At 39.5% G+C, this 19,083-nt stretch overlaps 1 protein-coding gene across 2 annotated transcripts; it reads right to left on the reverse strand.

Annotated features, from left to right (window-relative positions):
- Window positions 1–1,581: 1,581 nt before the first annotated feature.
- Window positions 1,582–16,598, reverse strand: LOC104575774 (DGAT1/2-independent enzyme synthesizing storage lipids-like). Of its 2 annotated transcripts, none has more exons than XM_088540156.1 (6): window positions 16,552–16,598; window positions 10,060–10,224; window positions 7,327–7,520; window positions 4,256–4,316; window positions 3,761–3,900; window positions 1,582–1,950 (listed from the first exon to the last, which is right to left on the reverse strand). In XM_088540156.1, the coding sequence occupies exons 1-6, from the start codon at window positions 16,571–16,573 to the stop codon at window positions 1,846–1,848; spliced, it is 687 nt and encodes a 228-aa protein (XP_088396282.1). In that variant the 5' UTR covers window positions 16,574–16,598; the 3' UTR covers window positions 1,582–1,845. The 2 variants fall into 2 exon arrangements, with proteins under 2 accessions (XP_088396282.1, XP_010221425.2); XM_010223123.2 differs by lacking the exon at window positions 16,552–16,598 and adding an exon at window positions 11,202–11,597.
- Window positions 16,599–19,083: the final 2,485 nt, after the last annotated feature.

Raw genomic sequence — 19,083 nt, forward strand, 5'->3', positions numbered from 1 at the left:
CTAAATGATAATGCTAATGTGCTTGAAAAATAGGAATCTTCCTTCCACCGGATTTTTGTGATAACAAGGAAGACTTTCAGATTTTCACTGCTGCTTCTTCATCTGTGTCCATTTTAGTATCTGCAGTCCTTTCTTTTAGTTCCTTCCAGGTTAACCCCAGCTGTGAATTTTAGCTCTAGTTGCTGGGGCGCACTACGTAAGACTGCATGGTTTGAATTCCCATTCATGTCCAGGCACAGTAGTCTGCATCTTCATTTACATTAGTCTGTCATTTCCCATGCGTGTTAAGTCTCTGTTGGGAAAAAAAGTCTTTCTGCCTGTATACAGTTTTCACTACACCTAGTTAAAGTATTCCGGTAACATTCCCAAGTCTGAGGATGCATTTGAGTTGTTTCAGGACAAGATTTCTTATTTTTTTCTTTCCTGCCCAGCTTGCTTCCTTCTTCAGATATATGAGAAGTGTCTGGGGAGACGCAGCAGCGGAACAGGAGGGAAGAGCACTTTGATCCAAAGAGCAGAGTTGGTTTTCCAGTGACAATGAGCCATATCATCTTTGATGCTACATCAATTTTAGGGTTGTCAGTAAAGAAGGCAGATGTTAAAATACAAGAAGAAAAACAAATAAGGCACAACAATTACCTTTATTTGGTTTTGTGATTAGCAGTGTTGGTTGTTTTTAATTATACAAAAGTCTCCCATTCCCACCAATAACATCATATAGTTTGTAAGGAATACAGTCTGCCTTGTAGCAAGTTTCGGTATTCCAATCAATGGGTCCTCCTTTCCAAAAGGCATTTAGGCTCAATCCACATGGGGTGCTGCATTTTTAGGCAAACCACCAGAGATTATAAACCTCAGGCTTAGAGTACATAAGGAAGCTCCCCCGGCCAGCTCCCTGGGAGGGTAACTACAGCAAATAGACTAACTTCAGGATTCTCAGACTGGGGACAGGTCTAAATCAGTATCATGTGGTGCCGTACCAGTCAGGGATGTACCAGCCAAGAAATGAAAATATTCAACATGTATTTGCTTAATGCTACCTTTAACTAAAGCCTTTTTATTTTCTCTGAGAATGTAAAATTATAATTCTTAACTCAAATGTTAGTTAGAACCTGAATCAGATTTTTCTGTCACTCTGTGACTTATTTGTTCCATCTCCTCATAGTATGAGAGTGGGATCCCTCTCTTCTCTGTACAAAAGGGATAAAATATCTGCATAGGAGACTTTCCTGTCAGAGCCAAGTCTTGGATGTAGAATTTACTTTCCAGGATACTGAACCGTTAAGACAAGGAATCTGTATAGGTTTAATGTGGAATTATTTCCATCTGTATATATATCTCCAGCAAAAAACAAACAAAAAAAGATCTAAGCAATAGTGAATAGCCAAAGTGAGACAGTTGCCCTTCTCACACCTTCTTGTGTGAAGTCTGACTGGGAAGGTGCCTAGAGAGGTGCCTGCTCCACTGAACTCTGGTGGGACAGCACCCAATTTGAGATTCTTTTCAGTAACTAGACTGGGAGCAGCTCAAAATTTAAAACCACAGAACGCTATTTTTGAGGCCCTCAGCTCTATGTACATATTTGTTGTAGGTACAGGCTAAATACCAGCTACAAGATTTTCTTCTGGCAAGTTGGGCACTTGCACTATTATTACATGGAAGTTCTCTTGTTTAAGGGCCCACTCTTTTTGACTTAATAATGTCTTCAAAGAGGCATATGCAGGGGAGCCTGTAAGACATCAATGGTTTTCCTCTGATGAATCTGCAGAAACTTGTAAGTGAAACTGGTTAAAAAACAATTCTTAGCCATCCCTGCCGTACAACAATTAAACAAACATGAGCACTCTAATCACTCTTCTTCTTTGTACCAAATCGGTCCAATAAGGCCTTCCATATGCTGCCTGGGATTCTTTGGTGCTTGTCTATTAGAGCCTGGACTGCAGTCTTTGTCTGAAAGAGAAGAGAACGTTGTTGCCCTTTACATATTTGCTTATGCAAGAAACAGCATAATCACTGACTCCTTGCCAGAGTTTGCAGAGGCCCTGGGAAATGCATATTTAAGATCTACTTTAAGAAAAAAAACGATGTCAATTATATTAACTATCTATCCTAATGGCATTATCCTTTAAAAAGGAAAAAGAACATTGGGTGCAGTTTGGTAAGGGTCATATTAAGACTTGGGCCCAGGAACTAACTAAGTCAAATTAGCCTTTGATATATTTACACTCTGGAGGTTTTCAAGAGCAATGGATAAAGCTCAATAAACTTTGTCCAGTCTTATCTGAGCCTACTGTGTCCAGGAGGTTGGACCATGGGACCTCTAGATGTTCCTCCCAACATGAATTTTACAATTATATCACAGTTCTTCTATAATTTTATCATATTCAACATGTACATAATAAGAGAACTCAACTATATTCCATTACTTTTTAGTCTGCATGCAAGTCAGATGCAAGTTTGTGAAGAAAATATATAAAATATTCTGCATCTCCACTAGTGATAGAAATAGGGTCTTTTAGTTTTTCCTAATATATTTAAATTCCAAAAATAAAAGGATAGCTAAATACTACAGACATCTGTCCCAAAGCAGAGGCAAAATATCAGTGGGAACATAAGCCAAAAAGTAGCTAAACTTTTCCTGATAGATTAACTTCTTGACTCCTTTCCAAGGCAGGATCAGATGGAGGTCAGCAAGTCTACAGTTCATCTCAAACCTCATTTAAGTTTTTTATTTTTTAACTAATACTGGATGCAGACACATCTATTTCCACTGAAGTAGATCGCCAAACTCCTGACTTAATAAAGCAAGATAATTCAGTGGCAATTTTAAATTTCAGTTTATCAAGTATACAAAACACAAATCATAGAATTTGGGTAACCATAAGGACTGATTTTTTAGTATTAATCTTGCATGCAACCTCCTGCAGCTGGTAAGGCCAAATGCCACAGCTTGCAGGGACAGTTCTTCTGTAACTGGCAAAACCTGTCCTGGCTTCACTGCCTGAAGCCCAGGACAATCTGCAGCAGATCCTTTGAAACAAAACAAAGCTTCTTGTATCCTTTTATGCCTGATTTTTAGATCAATGATTCCTAACCCATATTCTGATCTATCTATTCCTAGACCACAATACAATTTTCTGAATAAAGCTATCTTTCATCTTCTATGAAAAAACTTAAGGGAATTTCCAGCATAGATTAGTATTTTGAAAAATGCCTAAGCCATAGATCTATAAAAGTTTTTATGCACCTAGCCACAATTAATTTCATCAAGCTGTAGGCACTTGCAATATTTTTACATTTAGGAAGTGATTTTTTTAATTTATTTTTTCCTTTTGACAGTGAGACTGAAGCTCTTTTGGAATTTATCTATGTTTCTAGTGCCCCATGTTCTTTAGGGAAGATATGTGTTATATATGAAGTTTATTTTCCTATGTACTTCAAACTGAACTTAAACGTAATTTATATCATTTTGGTTATCAAAGTTATCAAAGAGGGAGAAAGCAAAGTTAGTGTTCCAAGATCACAATGATCACACATTCTGAAAGGATAGCGGCATCCCAAGCAGCTGTTAGTGCATCAGTACATCCTGGTAGATATCTGCACATTATATAATCAGGATGCTCAACTGTCCATTATAGGAACAAGCTCGTAAAAGTGTATTTGTATCTAATCAATCATACAAAAAAAAAAGTGAGTTTCAAGTGCACGTACAATAGAGGAAAAAGTGTGCAGTTCAGCATTGCAGGGATAGCTAACTTACCTTCTCAACTAGTTCCTCTGCGGTTATATTTGGATCATAAGGGATTGGCTCCCCAATATAGGTGCGAAACTTTACAGGAATTCCTCCATATGGTGGAGTAAATGGCAGTCGAGTACTTTCATATAACTGTCTTAAAAATCCTACAAAAGTGAGATCACAGTGACAAGAAACCCAATCTAAACTTGAGGCTGAAAGATTTCAAAAGAATCCTTAAAAATGCTGCTTTCATTTGACAGTCAAGAACAAATTGTGAGATTTAGGTAACTGTCCACCAAAACAAGGGATGATAGAATCACTAGATTACAAAAAGGAGACTGCGGTAAAGAACAAAATCACAGAGCACACCCCAGTTACACACTTGCTAATTTAAGATACCTCTGACCCACAACAGGCATGTTAAAGAATCCAGGATAAGCAAAAGTCTGAAAAGAAAAATCTTTGGAAGAAAAGTGAAGAAAAGATTCAAAAACTTAAAATATATTTTAAAGTTCTTACTTGTTTCTTTAAACATCCTATATGCTTCACGGACATTTTGAGTATACATTGGAATGATGGGCTATAGGATCAAGAAAAACAAAAAAGTCAAAAGCTTACACTGTGTCTGAAATTGTGTTATAGTGCCAGATATAGCAGATGAGAATTCCTCGAATGTAGAAGGTAAGAATTGGTTGGTCAGATGACAAGCAGAAATTTCTTATCGCTGAAGTGCTGAGGGCTTAGTATGTTGCCTGCAGTGGAAGTTTATTTTACTTTGAACTGATCTTACAGTCTGCTCTGGAAGTTACAGAATTCTGATAGTTTACTAGCATTCCAAATTTCACATTTCCGTCTGGGGCAAATACCCACGTTAAACATTTTTCTTAGGATTGACTGGAAAGGGAGACATTGCCACATTTGACACCAGTAGTTTGTTGGTTTTTCTCCACATCTTAGGCACCTCTACAGAAACTCAAGTATCAGTTCTACCTAGAAATCAATAAACTTTTTTTTTCTTTTTTCTCCTCCCACCCCTGCTCCCACCCCCCGAAATAAATGCCTTTATCAGCAATTTGCTCAGTTTTCAGTCTTCCCACTTTGAAAGCCCATATTGAGCTTGAGATCTCCTACCTAGAGACTGCACCGATGAAAGTGGTATGTTTCCAATTCTAATTCATTTCCCAAATGTAAAAAAAGAATTGAGTAAAATAAACTGAATGATAATTAATCATTTTGAACAATAGGAATTAGATGTTCTCCATGCAGTAATTACAAAAAAAATCTAAATGCACTATTCAAATTTTGGAGATTTGTTAAGAATGAATTTTGCCTTTTTTTCCCTCAAGATATTTTTTACCCTAAGATTATTTTAGAGCCTCTTGCTGGCTTTTCAGACAGAGACTAATATGTTGATTAAGCCTCACTTCTTTTCCCGTTCTTTCCTAAGTGTATTGAATATAGTGAATAACAGTGAATATATGTATGCTACTGATATTATAGTAAAAGCTTGAAAGGAAAATGAGCTACTTTAACAGCCTGTTGAGTAAAGTCAGTCAAGTGTCTTTATCACATATAAGCTAAGAATAGAAGTCAGAAGACATCTCTGAGCTCCCACAAACACTGTTGTTTTAAAGTCAGCATTCACAAGGCAAATGACCAACACTGACAGTGGTTTCCATTTTTCACTGCAAAGGCGTATTATAAGGATTGACTGGGATTCTAAGGAAAATAATTTGGATACTATGGATTTATTATAGTATGTCTGACTGAACCATAAAGTGAAATTTTGCAACATTTCTGCCTAAATGTAAAATCCTGTGTTCTGAAGTCATTCAGTTCATGATGCCTTACCACAACAAAAAGCAGGAAGGCATTCAGTTTTGGTTTATCACATCTGTTCCTCAAAATAAGATCTTACCAAGTAATAATGTTTAGATAATAATCCCATTGGGAAAAAACAAACAAAAAGTCCTTTGGATAAAGAAGGGCCACTCTGTGTCCTTAGACTACTCTCCTTCTGGAGGGCAGTCCTGAGACAGCTAAAGAAAATGAAGAAGAAATTCATTTCATTATCGGAACTAAAACGAGAGAATGCTGTAAAGTGCGTTTGGTTCATGGCATGGTGACTACACTGTAGGCTGGATAAATTCAAAAGAAGGCTCTGCTAGTCTCTTGCCTCTATGAGAATTAGCAAAACATATGTTAGTTGCTTCATTACAAACTGAGCTCTGTTGAATTCAGATGATTCTATTCCCAGTCTTCAGGCACCCAGTGAGACTATTTTGACCAGAACTGAAAAGGATGCAGCAAAAACATACAGGAGAAATCACTCTCGAGTTTGGGAACACATGGAATCCAGTTACTACTATGGGACTAACTTTAGTAAGAAACAGTGCATATGGTTAATGCTGTCCTCTTACGGGTGAAATTCGGTTCCTACAGTTAAACAGCACTTTTTTTTTTTTTCTTTAAGCATCATTTTCTATCTAATATATTTCCAATCACAGACTTCCAGAGGAATATAGAAAGTGTCCAAAATTCAGTGGTGCCTGCAAGCTTGTTATAGTAATGCTCACCATCAGCACACCTCCTGATTGTAAGAAAACAGACACCTGCAAGAGTGTATTCAGAAACAGAAGGAACACAGAGTAGGACATCCTGTAACACCCTGTAAGAGAGCGCCCAGGCTGGCAGGTGCCAAAGGAGACAATCCCTGCTGGGCTCTCCAGACTGACAGTCCTACACAGTGCCTGCTTTAGCAGGCAGGGTAACATAAATCACTGCAAGGTAGCTTGAAAGGCAAACAGGAAAATGGAATTATGAAAAATCATTCAAGTTGCATAAAAAGCATTCAAGTATGTTATTATGTATTAATACAGAAAAGAAAAAATAATAAGGGACTTCAAAATGCACATCAAATTTGCCTGGGTTTATTCTGTTCAAACTCCCGTATTTTCCTATAAGCAGTGGTGTACAAGACCTCATAGTACATTAAATTTGGGACTAACAGCCCTCCCCTTTGAGAAAAGGAAGGTAAAGGGGAGTGAAATGAACATGGAGAGCAAAGGTAAGAACAAAATCCTGGTCTGGCACAGAACATAGGGAGAAGAAAGATAAATAAGGATAATGCATTAAAAATCCGTAAGAAAATGACTGGAGGTGTAGAAGGAAAAAAGTAAGAGGAATATAGTTTCATAGTCTAGTAGGATGAGAAAATAGAAAAGAATCAAATGTTACAGCAATATTGAGAAGAAGGACCAAGGCATAAATTTGTGAAAGGTGGTCAAGACAAGAAAGTAAATGCCTGCATGAAGATAGAAGGCATCAGGCAGAGACTCATCCAAGATGGAGCTTTGGAGACGGATGTTCTGCAGTGGCCAAGACAAAAGCTACACACTTCCATAAAACCTTTGCTGCCTGTACGTTGCTAGGCTTGGGGAAGGCAGGAGAAGAGGAATTGAAATCTTTACTCCCAAACCCTTTTCTTCTGTCTGAAAGTTTTCCCAGTAAACTGTCATAAACTGCATTCTATACTGAAACATGCATGCAATAAGCATCAACCTGGATGGTAACATGTATTTATTACTCACCACTTTTGCATCGATAGCCACCTGAGCAAAACCTTTTCGATTTCCCCACATGAGCTGATAACTTTCATCACTGAACAGCGCTTCTCTAACCCCACCAGGTGAGATGGACACCAGATGTCCCTTCTTCAGGGCACTGAGACACTCCTCCCTTGTGCCTGGCATAATGCCACACACTGCCAATAATAATTTAATTCCTGTAATAAATAAATAGCAAATACACATTACTGTAACACTAAATCATAACAGTGCTTCCATGTAACAAGATTAACGCTTAATGAAAATCTAATGGCTGCATAATTGAAGTAAGGCAAACATCTATCAAGTCAATAAAACACACAGCAAATAAAACACAAACAGAGCAAATAATAGCAAAGTGGTGAATATGGAACAATATTTTTGCCCAAGCACTATCAAGATGAACTTAGTAAGAGCATCTCCCTAAGTCAATGCAAATGTATAGTCTTTTGGGTTTTTTTTGTATGCAATTTATTTGCCATAAATATCAAAACACCAGCCACACTATAGAAACTAGTGCCTCATAGCTAGAAATCTGACAATTAGCCTCTACTCCTCCTTCCTTTCTTTTAAATAATTTTTAATAGAAAACAACCAAAACGTACAATATTATTACAAAAACAAAATGCCTGTAAAGCGTGGATTTTTAGTGCTCTTAAAATGTAATGTTTAATGTTTTATGCCAAGTTCTACACAGTTGAATTGCAAACTACTTGAGATCGTCAAGCTTGGCAGTTCTGTGACTCTGAAGATGCAAGGGCAGCAGAATTAACAGGGCAGTTTCAGTGCTGGCTGAACAGCTGGATGAATCTCCTTCACTTCTTTCAGTAGCTGTGGTTTCTCCAAAAGACAGTTTTAAAAGCACAGACACACTACTTCATTATATTATATTCACATTTTAAAACTAGAAATTCCAGCTCTCAGAGAGCATCAGAAAACAACGTTTTCCCTAATCTTCAAATTCACTGTATTCAACTGCATGGTTTGAAAAGCAGCTATTAATAATAATAACCATAAAACAACTATACAGTGTCAAAAGGGATGTTTAGCACTGCATTTTTACAAGAGTCAGCAACTCTGGAACACAGTGTAAAAAAAAATAAAAAGCTGAATCTTGTAATTGCATCTGATGTTATTCAGTGCATTTTATTTGATAATTTTTTCTATCAAAGATAAGACTTCAACTTTGCCTAATCCCTTTGTGAACTCACCTCTATTTTTTTATCCTGTAGCTATGAAAGCCATAGCATTACTAAGTGAAAAGGTATTTCCTTTGCTTTAAAATTTTGCCTGTTAAGAATTATGATCCATCACAAGAATTACTATAAAGGAGAGTTAACACTTCTTATTAACCTCTTCCTTCAATTTTATACCCTTCAACCGTGCAAGAATTCTGTCCTACTTAGTCTCCTCAAGGGAAGTCATTCCATGCCACTGATCATCCTTGTTGCCCTTTTGGGGGGGGGGGGGGGCATCTTTTCTATTTTGCAGCTTTTTTGGACCAAAGGTGTGGGCCATATGCATTTAGAGTAGCATAAAGCATAACAGTATTTTCTGTTTTTTCTCTTCCTTATATTTCTAAAATTCTATTTGCCTTTGGCAATTACTAGGAGTTGAGCTGACATACTCCTAAAATTCTCTAGAGAATTTAAAGACTACTTGCATATTTCTTATAGTATATTTATTATGTATATTTATTATAATTACACTTGTTTTCATTCCCTTACGCATTGCATCATATTTAATAGCTTCATTTGCCATTTTATCAGATTGTGGTTCAGTACTGTTAAATAACTGTATTGTCTGTGTGGACAATAGCTTTAGCTTTAAAAATAAGTAAGGCCTATAAAAAGCATACGGCTTTATCATCTCACTATTGATCCAGTTTTTGATTATGTTCAACAATACATGTGCTAACACAGATCTCCATAGGTACACTTTGTGAATCCTGCTTCTTTGTGAAAAGGAACAATTTATTTCTACCCCGTTTTTCCTATCTTTTAACTAGTAATAGATTCACAAGACTTCTCCTGTGACAGCATAATTACTTCAAAAGACTTTTGGGAAGGACCTGGTCAAAAGTCTTCTGGAGACTTAGGTACAGCCTGTCTCAAGAGCACTCTTCAAAGAACCGATTTGTAAATTGTAACTTTCCTCTGCAAAAAGCAGGTTAAGTGTGGTAGCAGAGGGGGAGGTGAACGGACAAACCTTTTTTTTTTTTTTACTAAGTATTTTACTTTTAGCCATGATTTCTACTAATTTAATTATCAGAGAAGTCTGATTTCCATAATTTGTCATCCTTTTCACTACAGTGAAAGTATTCAAAAGTATTCAAAATTCTGCTAAGCTCTATTTTGTTTTGGGATTCCAGCTGTAAACCAGAATCTCTTGATTTTCTTGCCTTTCATGTCTTTCTAGACATGATACGTCTAGCTACATGCCATAATACAGCTTTACATTAATTTGCTTGAGTTTATGCTTTGTTTTCCTTGTTTAGACCTTTTTTTGGAAGAATGTACTTTTAAATAGCTTGCTCCATATTATCATCATTTTAATATACATGACACGCCTATATTAAGGCATTTACCAGCCTGTCCTCCATCTTTTTGCTTAAAAAATTCTCTTCAGATTGTAAGTTTTTAATTTCACCGAAATCAGCAATAGGCAGATAGGCAGAATGAATTCAGAATGCTCAAATACAGCAGGTCATGTTCTTACCTGGTAAACGAAAGACAAAATTGTCAGCTACGGACAAGCAAAGTCTTTTTTTCCGGAGAAAGAGCCTAGCTAAAAAGTAAAGATGGTCTATAGGAATGGCTCCGTGGTAATACACAAGAATGCCTGCTCCTTCTGGTAGGTTTTCCACACCGTGAAGCTCATAACCTGCATAGGATATAAAGCAAACCACTTACTATCCTTTACTGAATGTCCTTCAGCGAGAGGTGCAAGAGCCTGAAGAGTAGCCTAAAAATGTCTGGGAAAATCCCCAGGCCCTCAGTCCCACCTTGCCTGCCTTCGCCTCCATCCCCAGTCCAGCTCCAATCACGAGCCACTTTAGGAGCAGGATGGCAAGGGAGCAGGCAGGCAGGGGAAGAGCTGCAGAACCTTTCCTGTCATAGGAGGTTCAAAGATAAAGGGAACAACGCTGTGAAGAAGGGCAGCAACACAGAATAACGCCTAATTTCTTCATCATTAGGGAAGGAAAATTAAGTCCTGCTTACAGACTGCCCACATCTGTGGGAAGAACAGGTACGTCACTTGGGGCTGTAGATTTTCCTAGGTAGCAGGGTGTGTTGAGGTGTCTGCAGATATAATATAATGCCAGGGAATGATCAGATAAGTTTAAATTCTGCCACAGCATAAATTTGAATATGGTATCTATTTCTTTTCCATACAGCCGTTGAAGTTATTTTAAACTGTCATAACACAAAATAGTTTTCTCCAACTAAAAATACTCTAATTATATTTCCAGTTAGTTGGTTAGTTTTTGTGGGTTTTTTTTTTGATTGTTCATTTAAGAAGTGGGTTATGAACAGCTACTAAAATATAAAAGGAAATCCTAATTCTCCCTTGCAGTTAAGTAACTAGAACTAACATGAACACTGCAGTCCACTGTGAAACCATGAAGTGCATCTTTCTACTGACTTACAGAAATTTACTCTATATAATTTCATTTCTCTCTTTTATTCTCTCTCTTCTAAATTGCAATCACCCTTTAGAGCAGAACCTTATGCATTCCATTCCACATGAAGTACAATATATATCATTTCTCTGTACTCATTTGGAAGAAATCTAGAATTAAAACTTGGCAATACTTACTAGCTGTAATCCAAGCCTTCAAGTTATCAAGCCATACTTACCATGCCATATTCTTGCACATATATCCCAGAAGCTTGCCAAAGTTTTCCGTGCATTATCCCAAACATCACTCAAGGGATCTGCTTTTACCTCACTGTTCCTCTGATATATTAAAAGCAAAATATTAGCAAGGGAAATGAAAAATAGGATTGTTAAAGGAACTATAAAAAAAACTAGTATTGCACTCAGCATCAGTGTAAAAATGACTACGTGAAAAAAGTATTTCTGCAGGTACTCCACTCCAGTCCATTCTTCCAGCATGTAAGCAAGGCAGCTTAGGTAGGTCATAGGTATCTGTCCTGAAGCACAGGATTCTGTTCTACCTATCATGTCCTGCATGAAAGAGAACAAAAACAGGTCTGATGTCTGTGATCATGGAAGCTACTTAATTCAGAAAAAAAAAATCTTCACTGTAGATATACCTAATGACTATTCTGGTATAGCACAGAGTCAAAAAATTATACCTCTTGGTCATACTAAGATTGCTATTGCAATTGTTATCCACTGTATCCCTCATATTGTCTATGAGGGTCAATTGGATTAAGTATTTATGGATCTGCTCTTCAAAGCAAGACTAACGAGACTCAGAAAATAAGTAGTAGAGTCCAAAAATCCGAAATACAGTTTTAAGCTAGACTTCTTGAGAATCCTTGAGGAATCCATGCTAATCAGAACATGTTCACTACCAAAACTACTTACCAGCATGATTTGTTTTCTGTATAAATCTGCCTTACTTGTTAGGGAATCAAAAGACTGTAAGTAATAAATATTTTCGGCAGTTAGACAAAAACACTGACACCAGAGGTCTTGGCTCTGCTGAGAGTTTAAACTAGCTTTCCTGTTCCCCTCGGTTTGGTAGCAAGCAGGCAGTGAGGGGAAGGGACAGAAGAGCCAGGAACTGAGCTCGAGAGCCACATGGCAAAAACCCGAGGAGCTGCTGCTCCATTCCCAGGGCTAGAGGTGGCCGGAACGGCATCTGCTACTGCTGGCAGCACCAAGCAAGGAAGCTGCAAACACTCCCTTCCTGGGGGCTTTCCAGGCCTAAGGGAGGCCTGGGCTATCAGTAGGCTCCCTGGGCCTACTGATATTTTTGCCACATATGAAACTACTTTGTCTGTTCCTGTACTTGACTCTAGCTACTTCACAACCAGTAACGGTGCCTCTAGAATTGCCGCAGGATTCCAGTGTCCCTTGCTTCTTTAACGATTATTAAGCACATTAACCAGTGATTTAAACACAACACTCATATACACTAAGCCCTAACTGAATACAGCTTTAATTGGCTCACTCAGGTCACTGCTTGTTTAATGACTACATTTTTCTGGTCTATCTCCAGAACAAGTATAGGCAAGAAACAAATCACAACTTCCACGGTGCCAAGAATTTTAAGTAAGTACAGCAAGTCCAAACAGATTCTTCTGACTTTATGTCTTCAGATGAGTGTATTGGACATATACAAGCAAGCTTATTATTAACTAGCAACTCCAATTCCTGTCTTTATTTTTCTTTTTTAAATCCCTCAATAGAAAACAGGAAGTGATTTGGTATAAAGGACAGCTCCGATCCACAGAATATTGTCTTGGCTTTCAAAGTCACACGATCCTGTGCAACAGGATGGCTTCCAATCCAAAGTAACCAAATAAAAGAGCTGGCAGGTCATTAAACTAGAAGTGCAAAGGGAGCAATCATATTAAATCAAACTCAGTGGGTAAAAACAAATGAAACCAATGCAGCAAAGACATTATGAGAATTAATATATTGTTTATACACTGATTACAGGTGTCGGAGTAAGAATCAGGAAGAGTAATAATTTCTCACTGAAAGAACACAAGGGAAACAAAAAAATAATAGTCTATATCATTAGAAATTACAGTCTCTGCTTTTAAGGCCTTTAAAAACGATGAAGTTGATTGTGTGGCACTGCCGCCTACTAAAGAAGTGATTAAGTGTTCCAAGTGACTGATAAGAGCAAGCAGGACAAATCCTGACCGCCCGTGGAACTTGCTGCTGCTGCTGACAGGCCCCAGAGGGCGATACCGAGGGTGGCCTCCGGCTACCGAGTCCCGGACACGCAACTTCACCACACAGCAGCCCGCTCAGCCCGCCGTGTCGGGAGAAGGAAGGGAGTGCAGCCCGGGTTGCCACGAAGGCCCGGAACACACGCTGCAGCCGGCAGCAAAACTGGGAACTTCTCACAATTACAGGTAAATTTTCCACACACTTAATAAATGTACCCACAATACGGTAAATATTTCCTATGTGATGAGGGAATTAATGGCAGTATATTGATCCATGACTGGAGCCTGTTAATCAAGACATATAATCCATCAATATTTTAAGATTAACACATCCAGATATCTTTTACTTATCCTTCTTTAAAAAGCCATCTGAAATTCCCATTGGCCTGCTGACACTCATTTTTAATAACTCCTGAATCACAAAGCCTGACAGAAATGTAATCTTATTCCAAAGTCCCCAACGCAGGTAACATGCAGCAGGTCTCAGCAGACAGGTAAATCACTAGCAAAATAACTGAAAACCTGGTATGTGATGAATAGAACCGATGCCACTTATCGTCACTTGGGCGGAAACTCATTTTGTAAACAAATGCACCCCATCCTGTGGGAAACTTAGAGAGGTTTCATAGTTTGTGCAGATGCCATATGCATACAGTTTTAGTGGGCACTTGTTAAATGGTCTCTTCAAGCTACGTATGAGCTGCTGCTCACTCTTCCCCCAGCCCCGACCGTGTGTTCCCATTGCAGCCCAGTGCTGGCAGAGCCAGAGCCGGGGCCAGCAGGAACACCCGCTTCCCTGCTAATGGGAGGACTGCATGAACGCTGACAAAGCAAAGCACCTTTTGGGAGCAGCCCAGATTTGAACTGGCCTACATACATTGCTAATTCCTCTTAATATTTTGATTAGAAAAAATAAAGCTCTTTATAATGGGGCTCATACAAAATGAATAATGTCATCAACTAGCATGGCAAAAATGTAATCATCGCTGGGGAAATTCCCATGAAATGGAAATTCTAAATCCTACATTATTAAATATCTTCAGAACTTTCTCCTAACCTCAAAAGGGTCTTACTTATACTAATTCTTCTTCCTCCGTCCCAATTTTTACAGAGCATAAAACCATACAACAAATGGAAAGTGCTATATTTAACCTTGTCTGTGGACAGATCACAGTATAAAAGAACATTGGTTACTTACTCATTTCTGATTTTAAGTATAGACACCAAAAAAAAGGGGGGGGGGAAAAAACTCTAGAAGAAAGAAATGTAATGAATTAATTATCCAAAAAATAAAATTTAAATCCTATAAAAGGGGAATCGGTATTACTGATTTCACTAAGGACATATGCAAGTAGCTGGGTACACACTACACTAACTAGTTAAGCGGGCAGGTGGGATGCAAGCTAACTCTACATCATTCCAATTAAATCCAAGCCAGAACAGAGAAAGAATAAATGATTGACTGAATAAGAAAAGTTAGAAGGAACACGGACCTTACTGGTAAGTTTAGGTTACTCAGCCAGGTTACAGCTCCTACCCAACAGTTCTGTTGAACACTATCTCCAACAACTCAAAGGAAAAGAATGAACCCGGATAAGACTTCAGTGATTTGAGTCCAAGGTGGGAAATACACCTCTCTGCAACTGTCAGTATGACAGCAAAGGACTAGTATAGGATAACACTTCTTCCCCGACACGCCTTACTGCCAACTCTCCCCTGCCTCTTGTTGAGAGCACAAACACTATTTTGAGGAATCCTTTTAACCAAACACTGCACAGAGAATTTATTGCATAACTCATTGAGTACTTATTGCAAAGCTCTTACTAAAGACCTGCTTGATTATGCATTGAACGGAAATGTCTACTCCTAACTGCTACTCCTAACTCCTACTTGTCTACTCCTAACTGTTCTGTTTTGCCCCAAGACTTGGAATTTTTAAGGAGAAACTTCTCTCCTACTTTTATCAAATACAAGCCCAAAATCTCTCCGTATTCTTCAATACTGAACATTCCAGAAAAGATTAATGGACATATATAAGGTTTTGTGAACAAACTTTTTTTCTCAACTGTCTACTTTTCTTGTCTTATCTAGTGATGGACTTGAAGTCTTACTATTCTGAATGATTTCATTTTCTTCTAGGTAACAACATCTATGTTGACATACAAGATGTTTGTTTGGCTCCACCTATGAAGAATAGCAAATTCCAGAGTAATAGCAGTATTTACAATGTAAAATTACAGATGATGTCATAGGGAGAACTAATTTCTCCCTATTTAAAGGGAAGCTTCCTTTCAACAAAAGACTTTTGTACTACACTCTTTCACATCCTGAGCTCTTGCTGAAGAAGCACTTGTTAATAAGCATAATCTTATCAGCTACCATTATAACGTCAGGAAATGCAAGAACACTGACAGGAAAACTGACAAGAGCCTTATGGCACCAGAATTAAAACCTTTCAGTCATCTTTCAGCTTTGATTGAAGTGTGGGCAACCTTAGTCTTGATGAACTTTGAAAACAGAGTTCATGAACTCTTCATTCCTCGTGAAATGTTTAGTAGAGCAGAGTACGGTAGTGTTAAGTAGTTGAGGACTTTTCTGTAGAGAATTTAGGGATACCTGCTCTCTTGTGTCATGCTCCTGCTTTCCATTCTGTCAGCCTCAAGTGCTCTACTTCATTAGGGAAATAAGACAGCAGTTACAACTCTACATATAACCTGTCTTATGAACAGGATTCAAGCGAGGACTTATTCAACCTTCCTAACAGTTTTGAAATAGGAACATACAAAAATATGGTGAGTTGCAAGATTTTGGCTACATGATTCAGATTTTTCCCCTCTCTTAAGTAATATCAATTCTTTCAGTAAATGGCCAAGGAGCCACAATATTTAAGGATAAAAAGACAATTCCAGCCTATGCTTATAATTCCAAAATATTATGTCTGCAAAGACCTGGCAAGCTGGACACTCAGTAATGCATGACTAGCTAACACAAAAATGCCCATCCGGGGACTTCAGCACTGTGAAAACTCGCCAGCGTTCCTTAACTCCTGCTTTTCGGGCGCCCTGACGAGGGCTCATGGCGCAGCCCAGCCTGCTCACAGGCACCGCACGCCCAGCGCGTCCCGCTCCTTACAGCAAAACGTGGGCGTTTCGCCCGGGGCCGCCGCACGCAGCTCCTCACGCCACCCGCATGATGCTCCGGCTCCCTCCCGGCGCAGGAGCGGCCGCCCCGTCCCCCGTGTCCCGCAAACGCCGCCGCGGAGGCTGCGCGCCCCGCTCCCGCCGCCGGGCCGGACATCACGTCAACCCCCGGCTCCCGCAGCCCCCTCACCCACCTGCGCGCCACGGGGGCCGCATGACAAGGACCCCGCCGCGCCGGCCGGGCCCGGGATAAGAGCGCGGCCGCCCCCGCGGCGCGGCGCGGGGAGGCGGGGCCGCCCGGGCAGCCCCCGTGGGTTCCGCGCCCACAGCTCCACAACCATAAAACAGCCGGCGCGAGCCGGCCGCTCGCCCCGCCCGGCGCCGCTCCATGGAGGCGCCGCTTCCCGGCTGGGAAGGAAGGAAGGAAATGGCGGGAAGCAGCCCCAAAGGCAGCGCCACCTGCGCTTGGCCCCCTCTGTCCTCACATCACTCTCCCCTCCCTCTCCTCAGCCCCTTGCATCGCCTCGGTACCATCGTCGTCACCTCTGTCCTCCCTTTCCCTCTCCTTCGTCTCCCAACCATCCCCTCAGTCTCTCCACCGTCTCCTCAGCCACCTCTACTCTGTATGCCCCGCATGTCTCCCTCGAGGTGACTACGTGGGCAGGCACATGGTGGCCACCGCTGCCCCATGGTCCCTCTTGTCCCTGGAGCTGCCCAGATGCCCACAGGCAGGGGAGATCTCCAGCCCATGGGTGAAACTCACACAGAAGCACTTGGCTTCATGGTGCACTTCTTCATCTGGGGACAGAGGGAGAGGCCATGGCTTAGCCTGGAATGGCAAGGCAGGGCTGCCCGCAGGGAATTACAGGCCCTTCAGCAAATGCAGGTGGAGGGGATTTAGAACAGCGGCAGGGTTCAGCATTCGTAGGAATTACCCCAAGGGCTGCATCCCAGGGCAAATGCAACAAGCATTCGTGCTCGTCCTGGGAGAGGGAAGTCCTCCAGCGACCACCTCCACTGGCCATTTGTATCTGAATGTTGAAGGAAACCTTCATGTGATGGCTTGGCCATTGAATGGAGAATGAATGTCCAGTGATTTGGAGAAGGAAAGAATCTTAATAGCTTAAAGCTTAGGAGAACAAGATGTCACACTACGGCTACAATTAAATAGGGGAAAGCTAAATTAAATAGGGGAAACTTGAAGCATACCCTTTTGCTTTACTACTATATACAGCTAATGTTTCAGATGTCATATTTGGTCAGATAAGATCCAACAGGTACTGATTTTTAAGTTCAGAAAAGGATTAATCTGGCCTCTTTAAGATAGGTGATAGAATTTCTTCCGTCTGATTTGATACTCAACAAGAATGGGATAATACTGATTTGCAAGTGAAGAGAGGAAGCAGAATCTAATTTCCCATGCCAGAAAAAAATCTATATGTTGAGGGGCAGCTTTTTAAGAAGCAAAAGGCCTTTAAGAGTGAATTTAGAGTTATTTCTTCCTTTAAGACTGAAATGGGTCCTGAGGGAGGGCAGAAGCTCTTTTTCACAAAGTAACTGCGATAGTGCTTTAAGAAAGATTGCTGCAAACTGGAAGATGCTCAGAGGAATTTGAATTTCAAGGTGTGAGGAGAACATGTTTCAGATGTATTGATGTTAAAGAGGTGCAACATGTCAACACTTTGGAATTTGTAGATCAAATAAGAGGGAAAAATATCAGAATGTTAGAATGAGGATTCCAAAATACCTAAAGAAATATCTAGTGTACAGTATGTCTTATCAGGATTATGATGCTCCTAGACAATTGGAGCCAACTAGTTGGTAAAATAAGCTGTGTCTTGGAAATTTGGAGGACATGTTAAACAATGAAAAATACCCCAAAATAAACAGTGAAGATTTTCTACCTTCATATGTAAACAAAATGAGCAACCAGTGAGTGTAAAATAGGAATTAAGAATGAAAACGGGTGAAAAAATATTTTGGTCTAATTTTCAATAAGGCAATGAAACAGGACATAAGCAGATTGATAGGATGAAGGAGTAGAAATTACAAAGATGGAAGCAAAAGCCCATGGATACAAACTGTAAATAGGACAGAACCAGTTTTCTCAATAGTTTTCTCAATCCATACCAGAACGGTGTCTACAAGATGAAATGGCAGGTCCAATAGTAAGGACTTTTTCATAGCTTCATGAAGTTAGGTGTGTCAGATAGCTAAAGAAGAGCAAATTTAACACCTATTTCTAAGAAATCAGAAGCGAGCTGTTTCAGGCCAGCGTGTATTAAGAAATGTGAGTTTCCTATTTTTCCTTCCCATCTTGAAAAATTATAATTCATTTACATTTTACATAATTGCATTTCATTCTCTAATTGTAAATCCTGCTGGGCTAGAGTAACCTTTCTTAAACAAAATATTTCTGGTAAAAAAGAAAGGAAACTAGGTCTCATCTATCTGAATTTCTGTAGACTTTTTCTTCACTGAAATCATTTAATCTTTTCATTTCTAAGATTTATTCATTAGGAACATCATCTCTAACATTCTTTCAGCACAACATGTTTAGCCATTTAGCCAAAATGAAAACAGTCCATTTGCTAAAATATCATGTGTGATTTCAGCAGCAGAAAAAGAATACCCTAGTTACGTTTGCTTGTGACCAGTTTTGGAGGCATTGTTAATACAAACAAACAATAACTGTAATATTCTATGAGAATAAGAACGATCTTGTT

Source organism: Tinamus guttatus, unplaced genomic scaffold (genome assembly GCF_059628265.1).
Source record: "Tinamus guttatus ecotype Peru unplaced genomic scaffold, ASM5962826v1 Tinamus_guttatus_pri_ptg000056l, whole genome shotgun sequence".
NCBI classification, from domain to species: Eukaryota; Metazoa; Chordata; class Aves; order Tinamiformes; family Tinamidae; genus Tinamus; species Tinamus guttatus.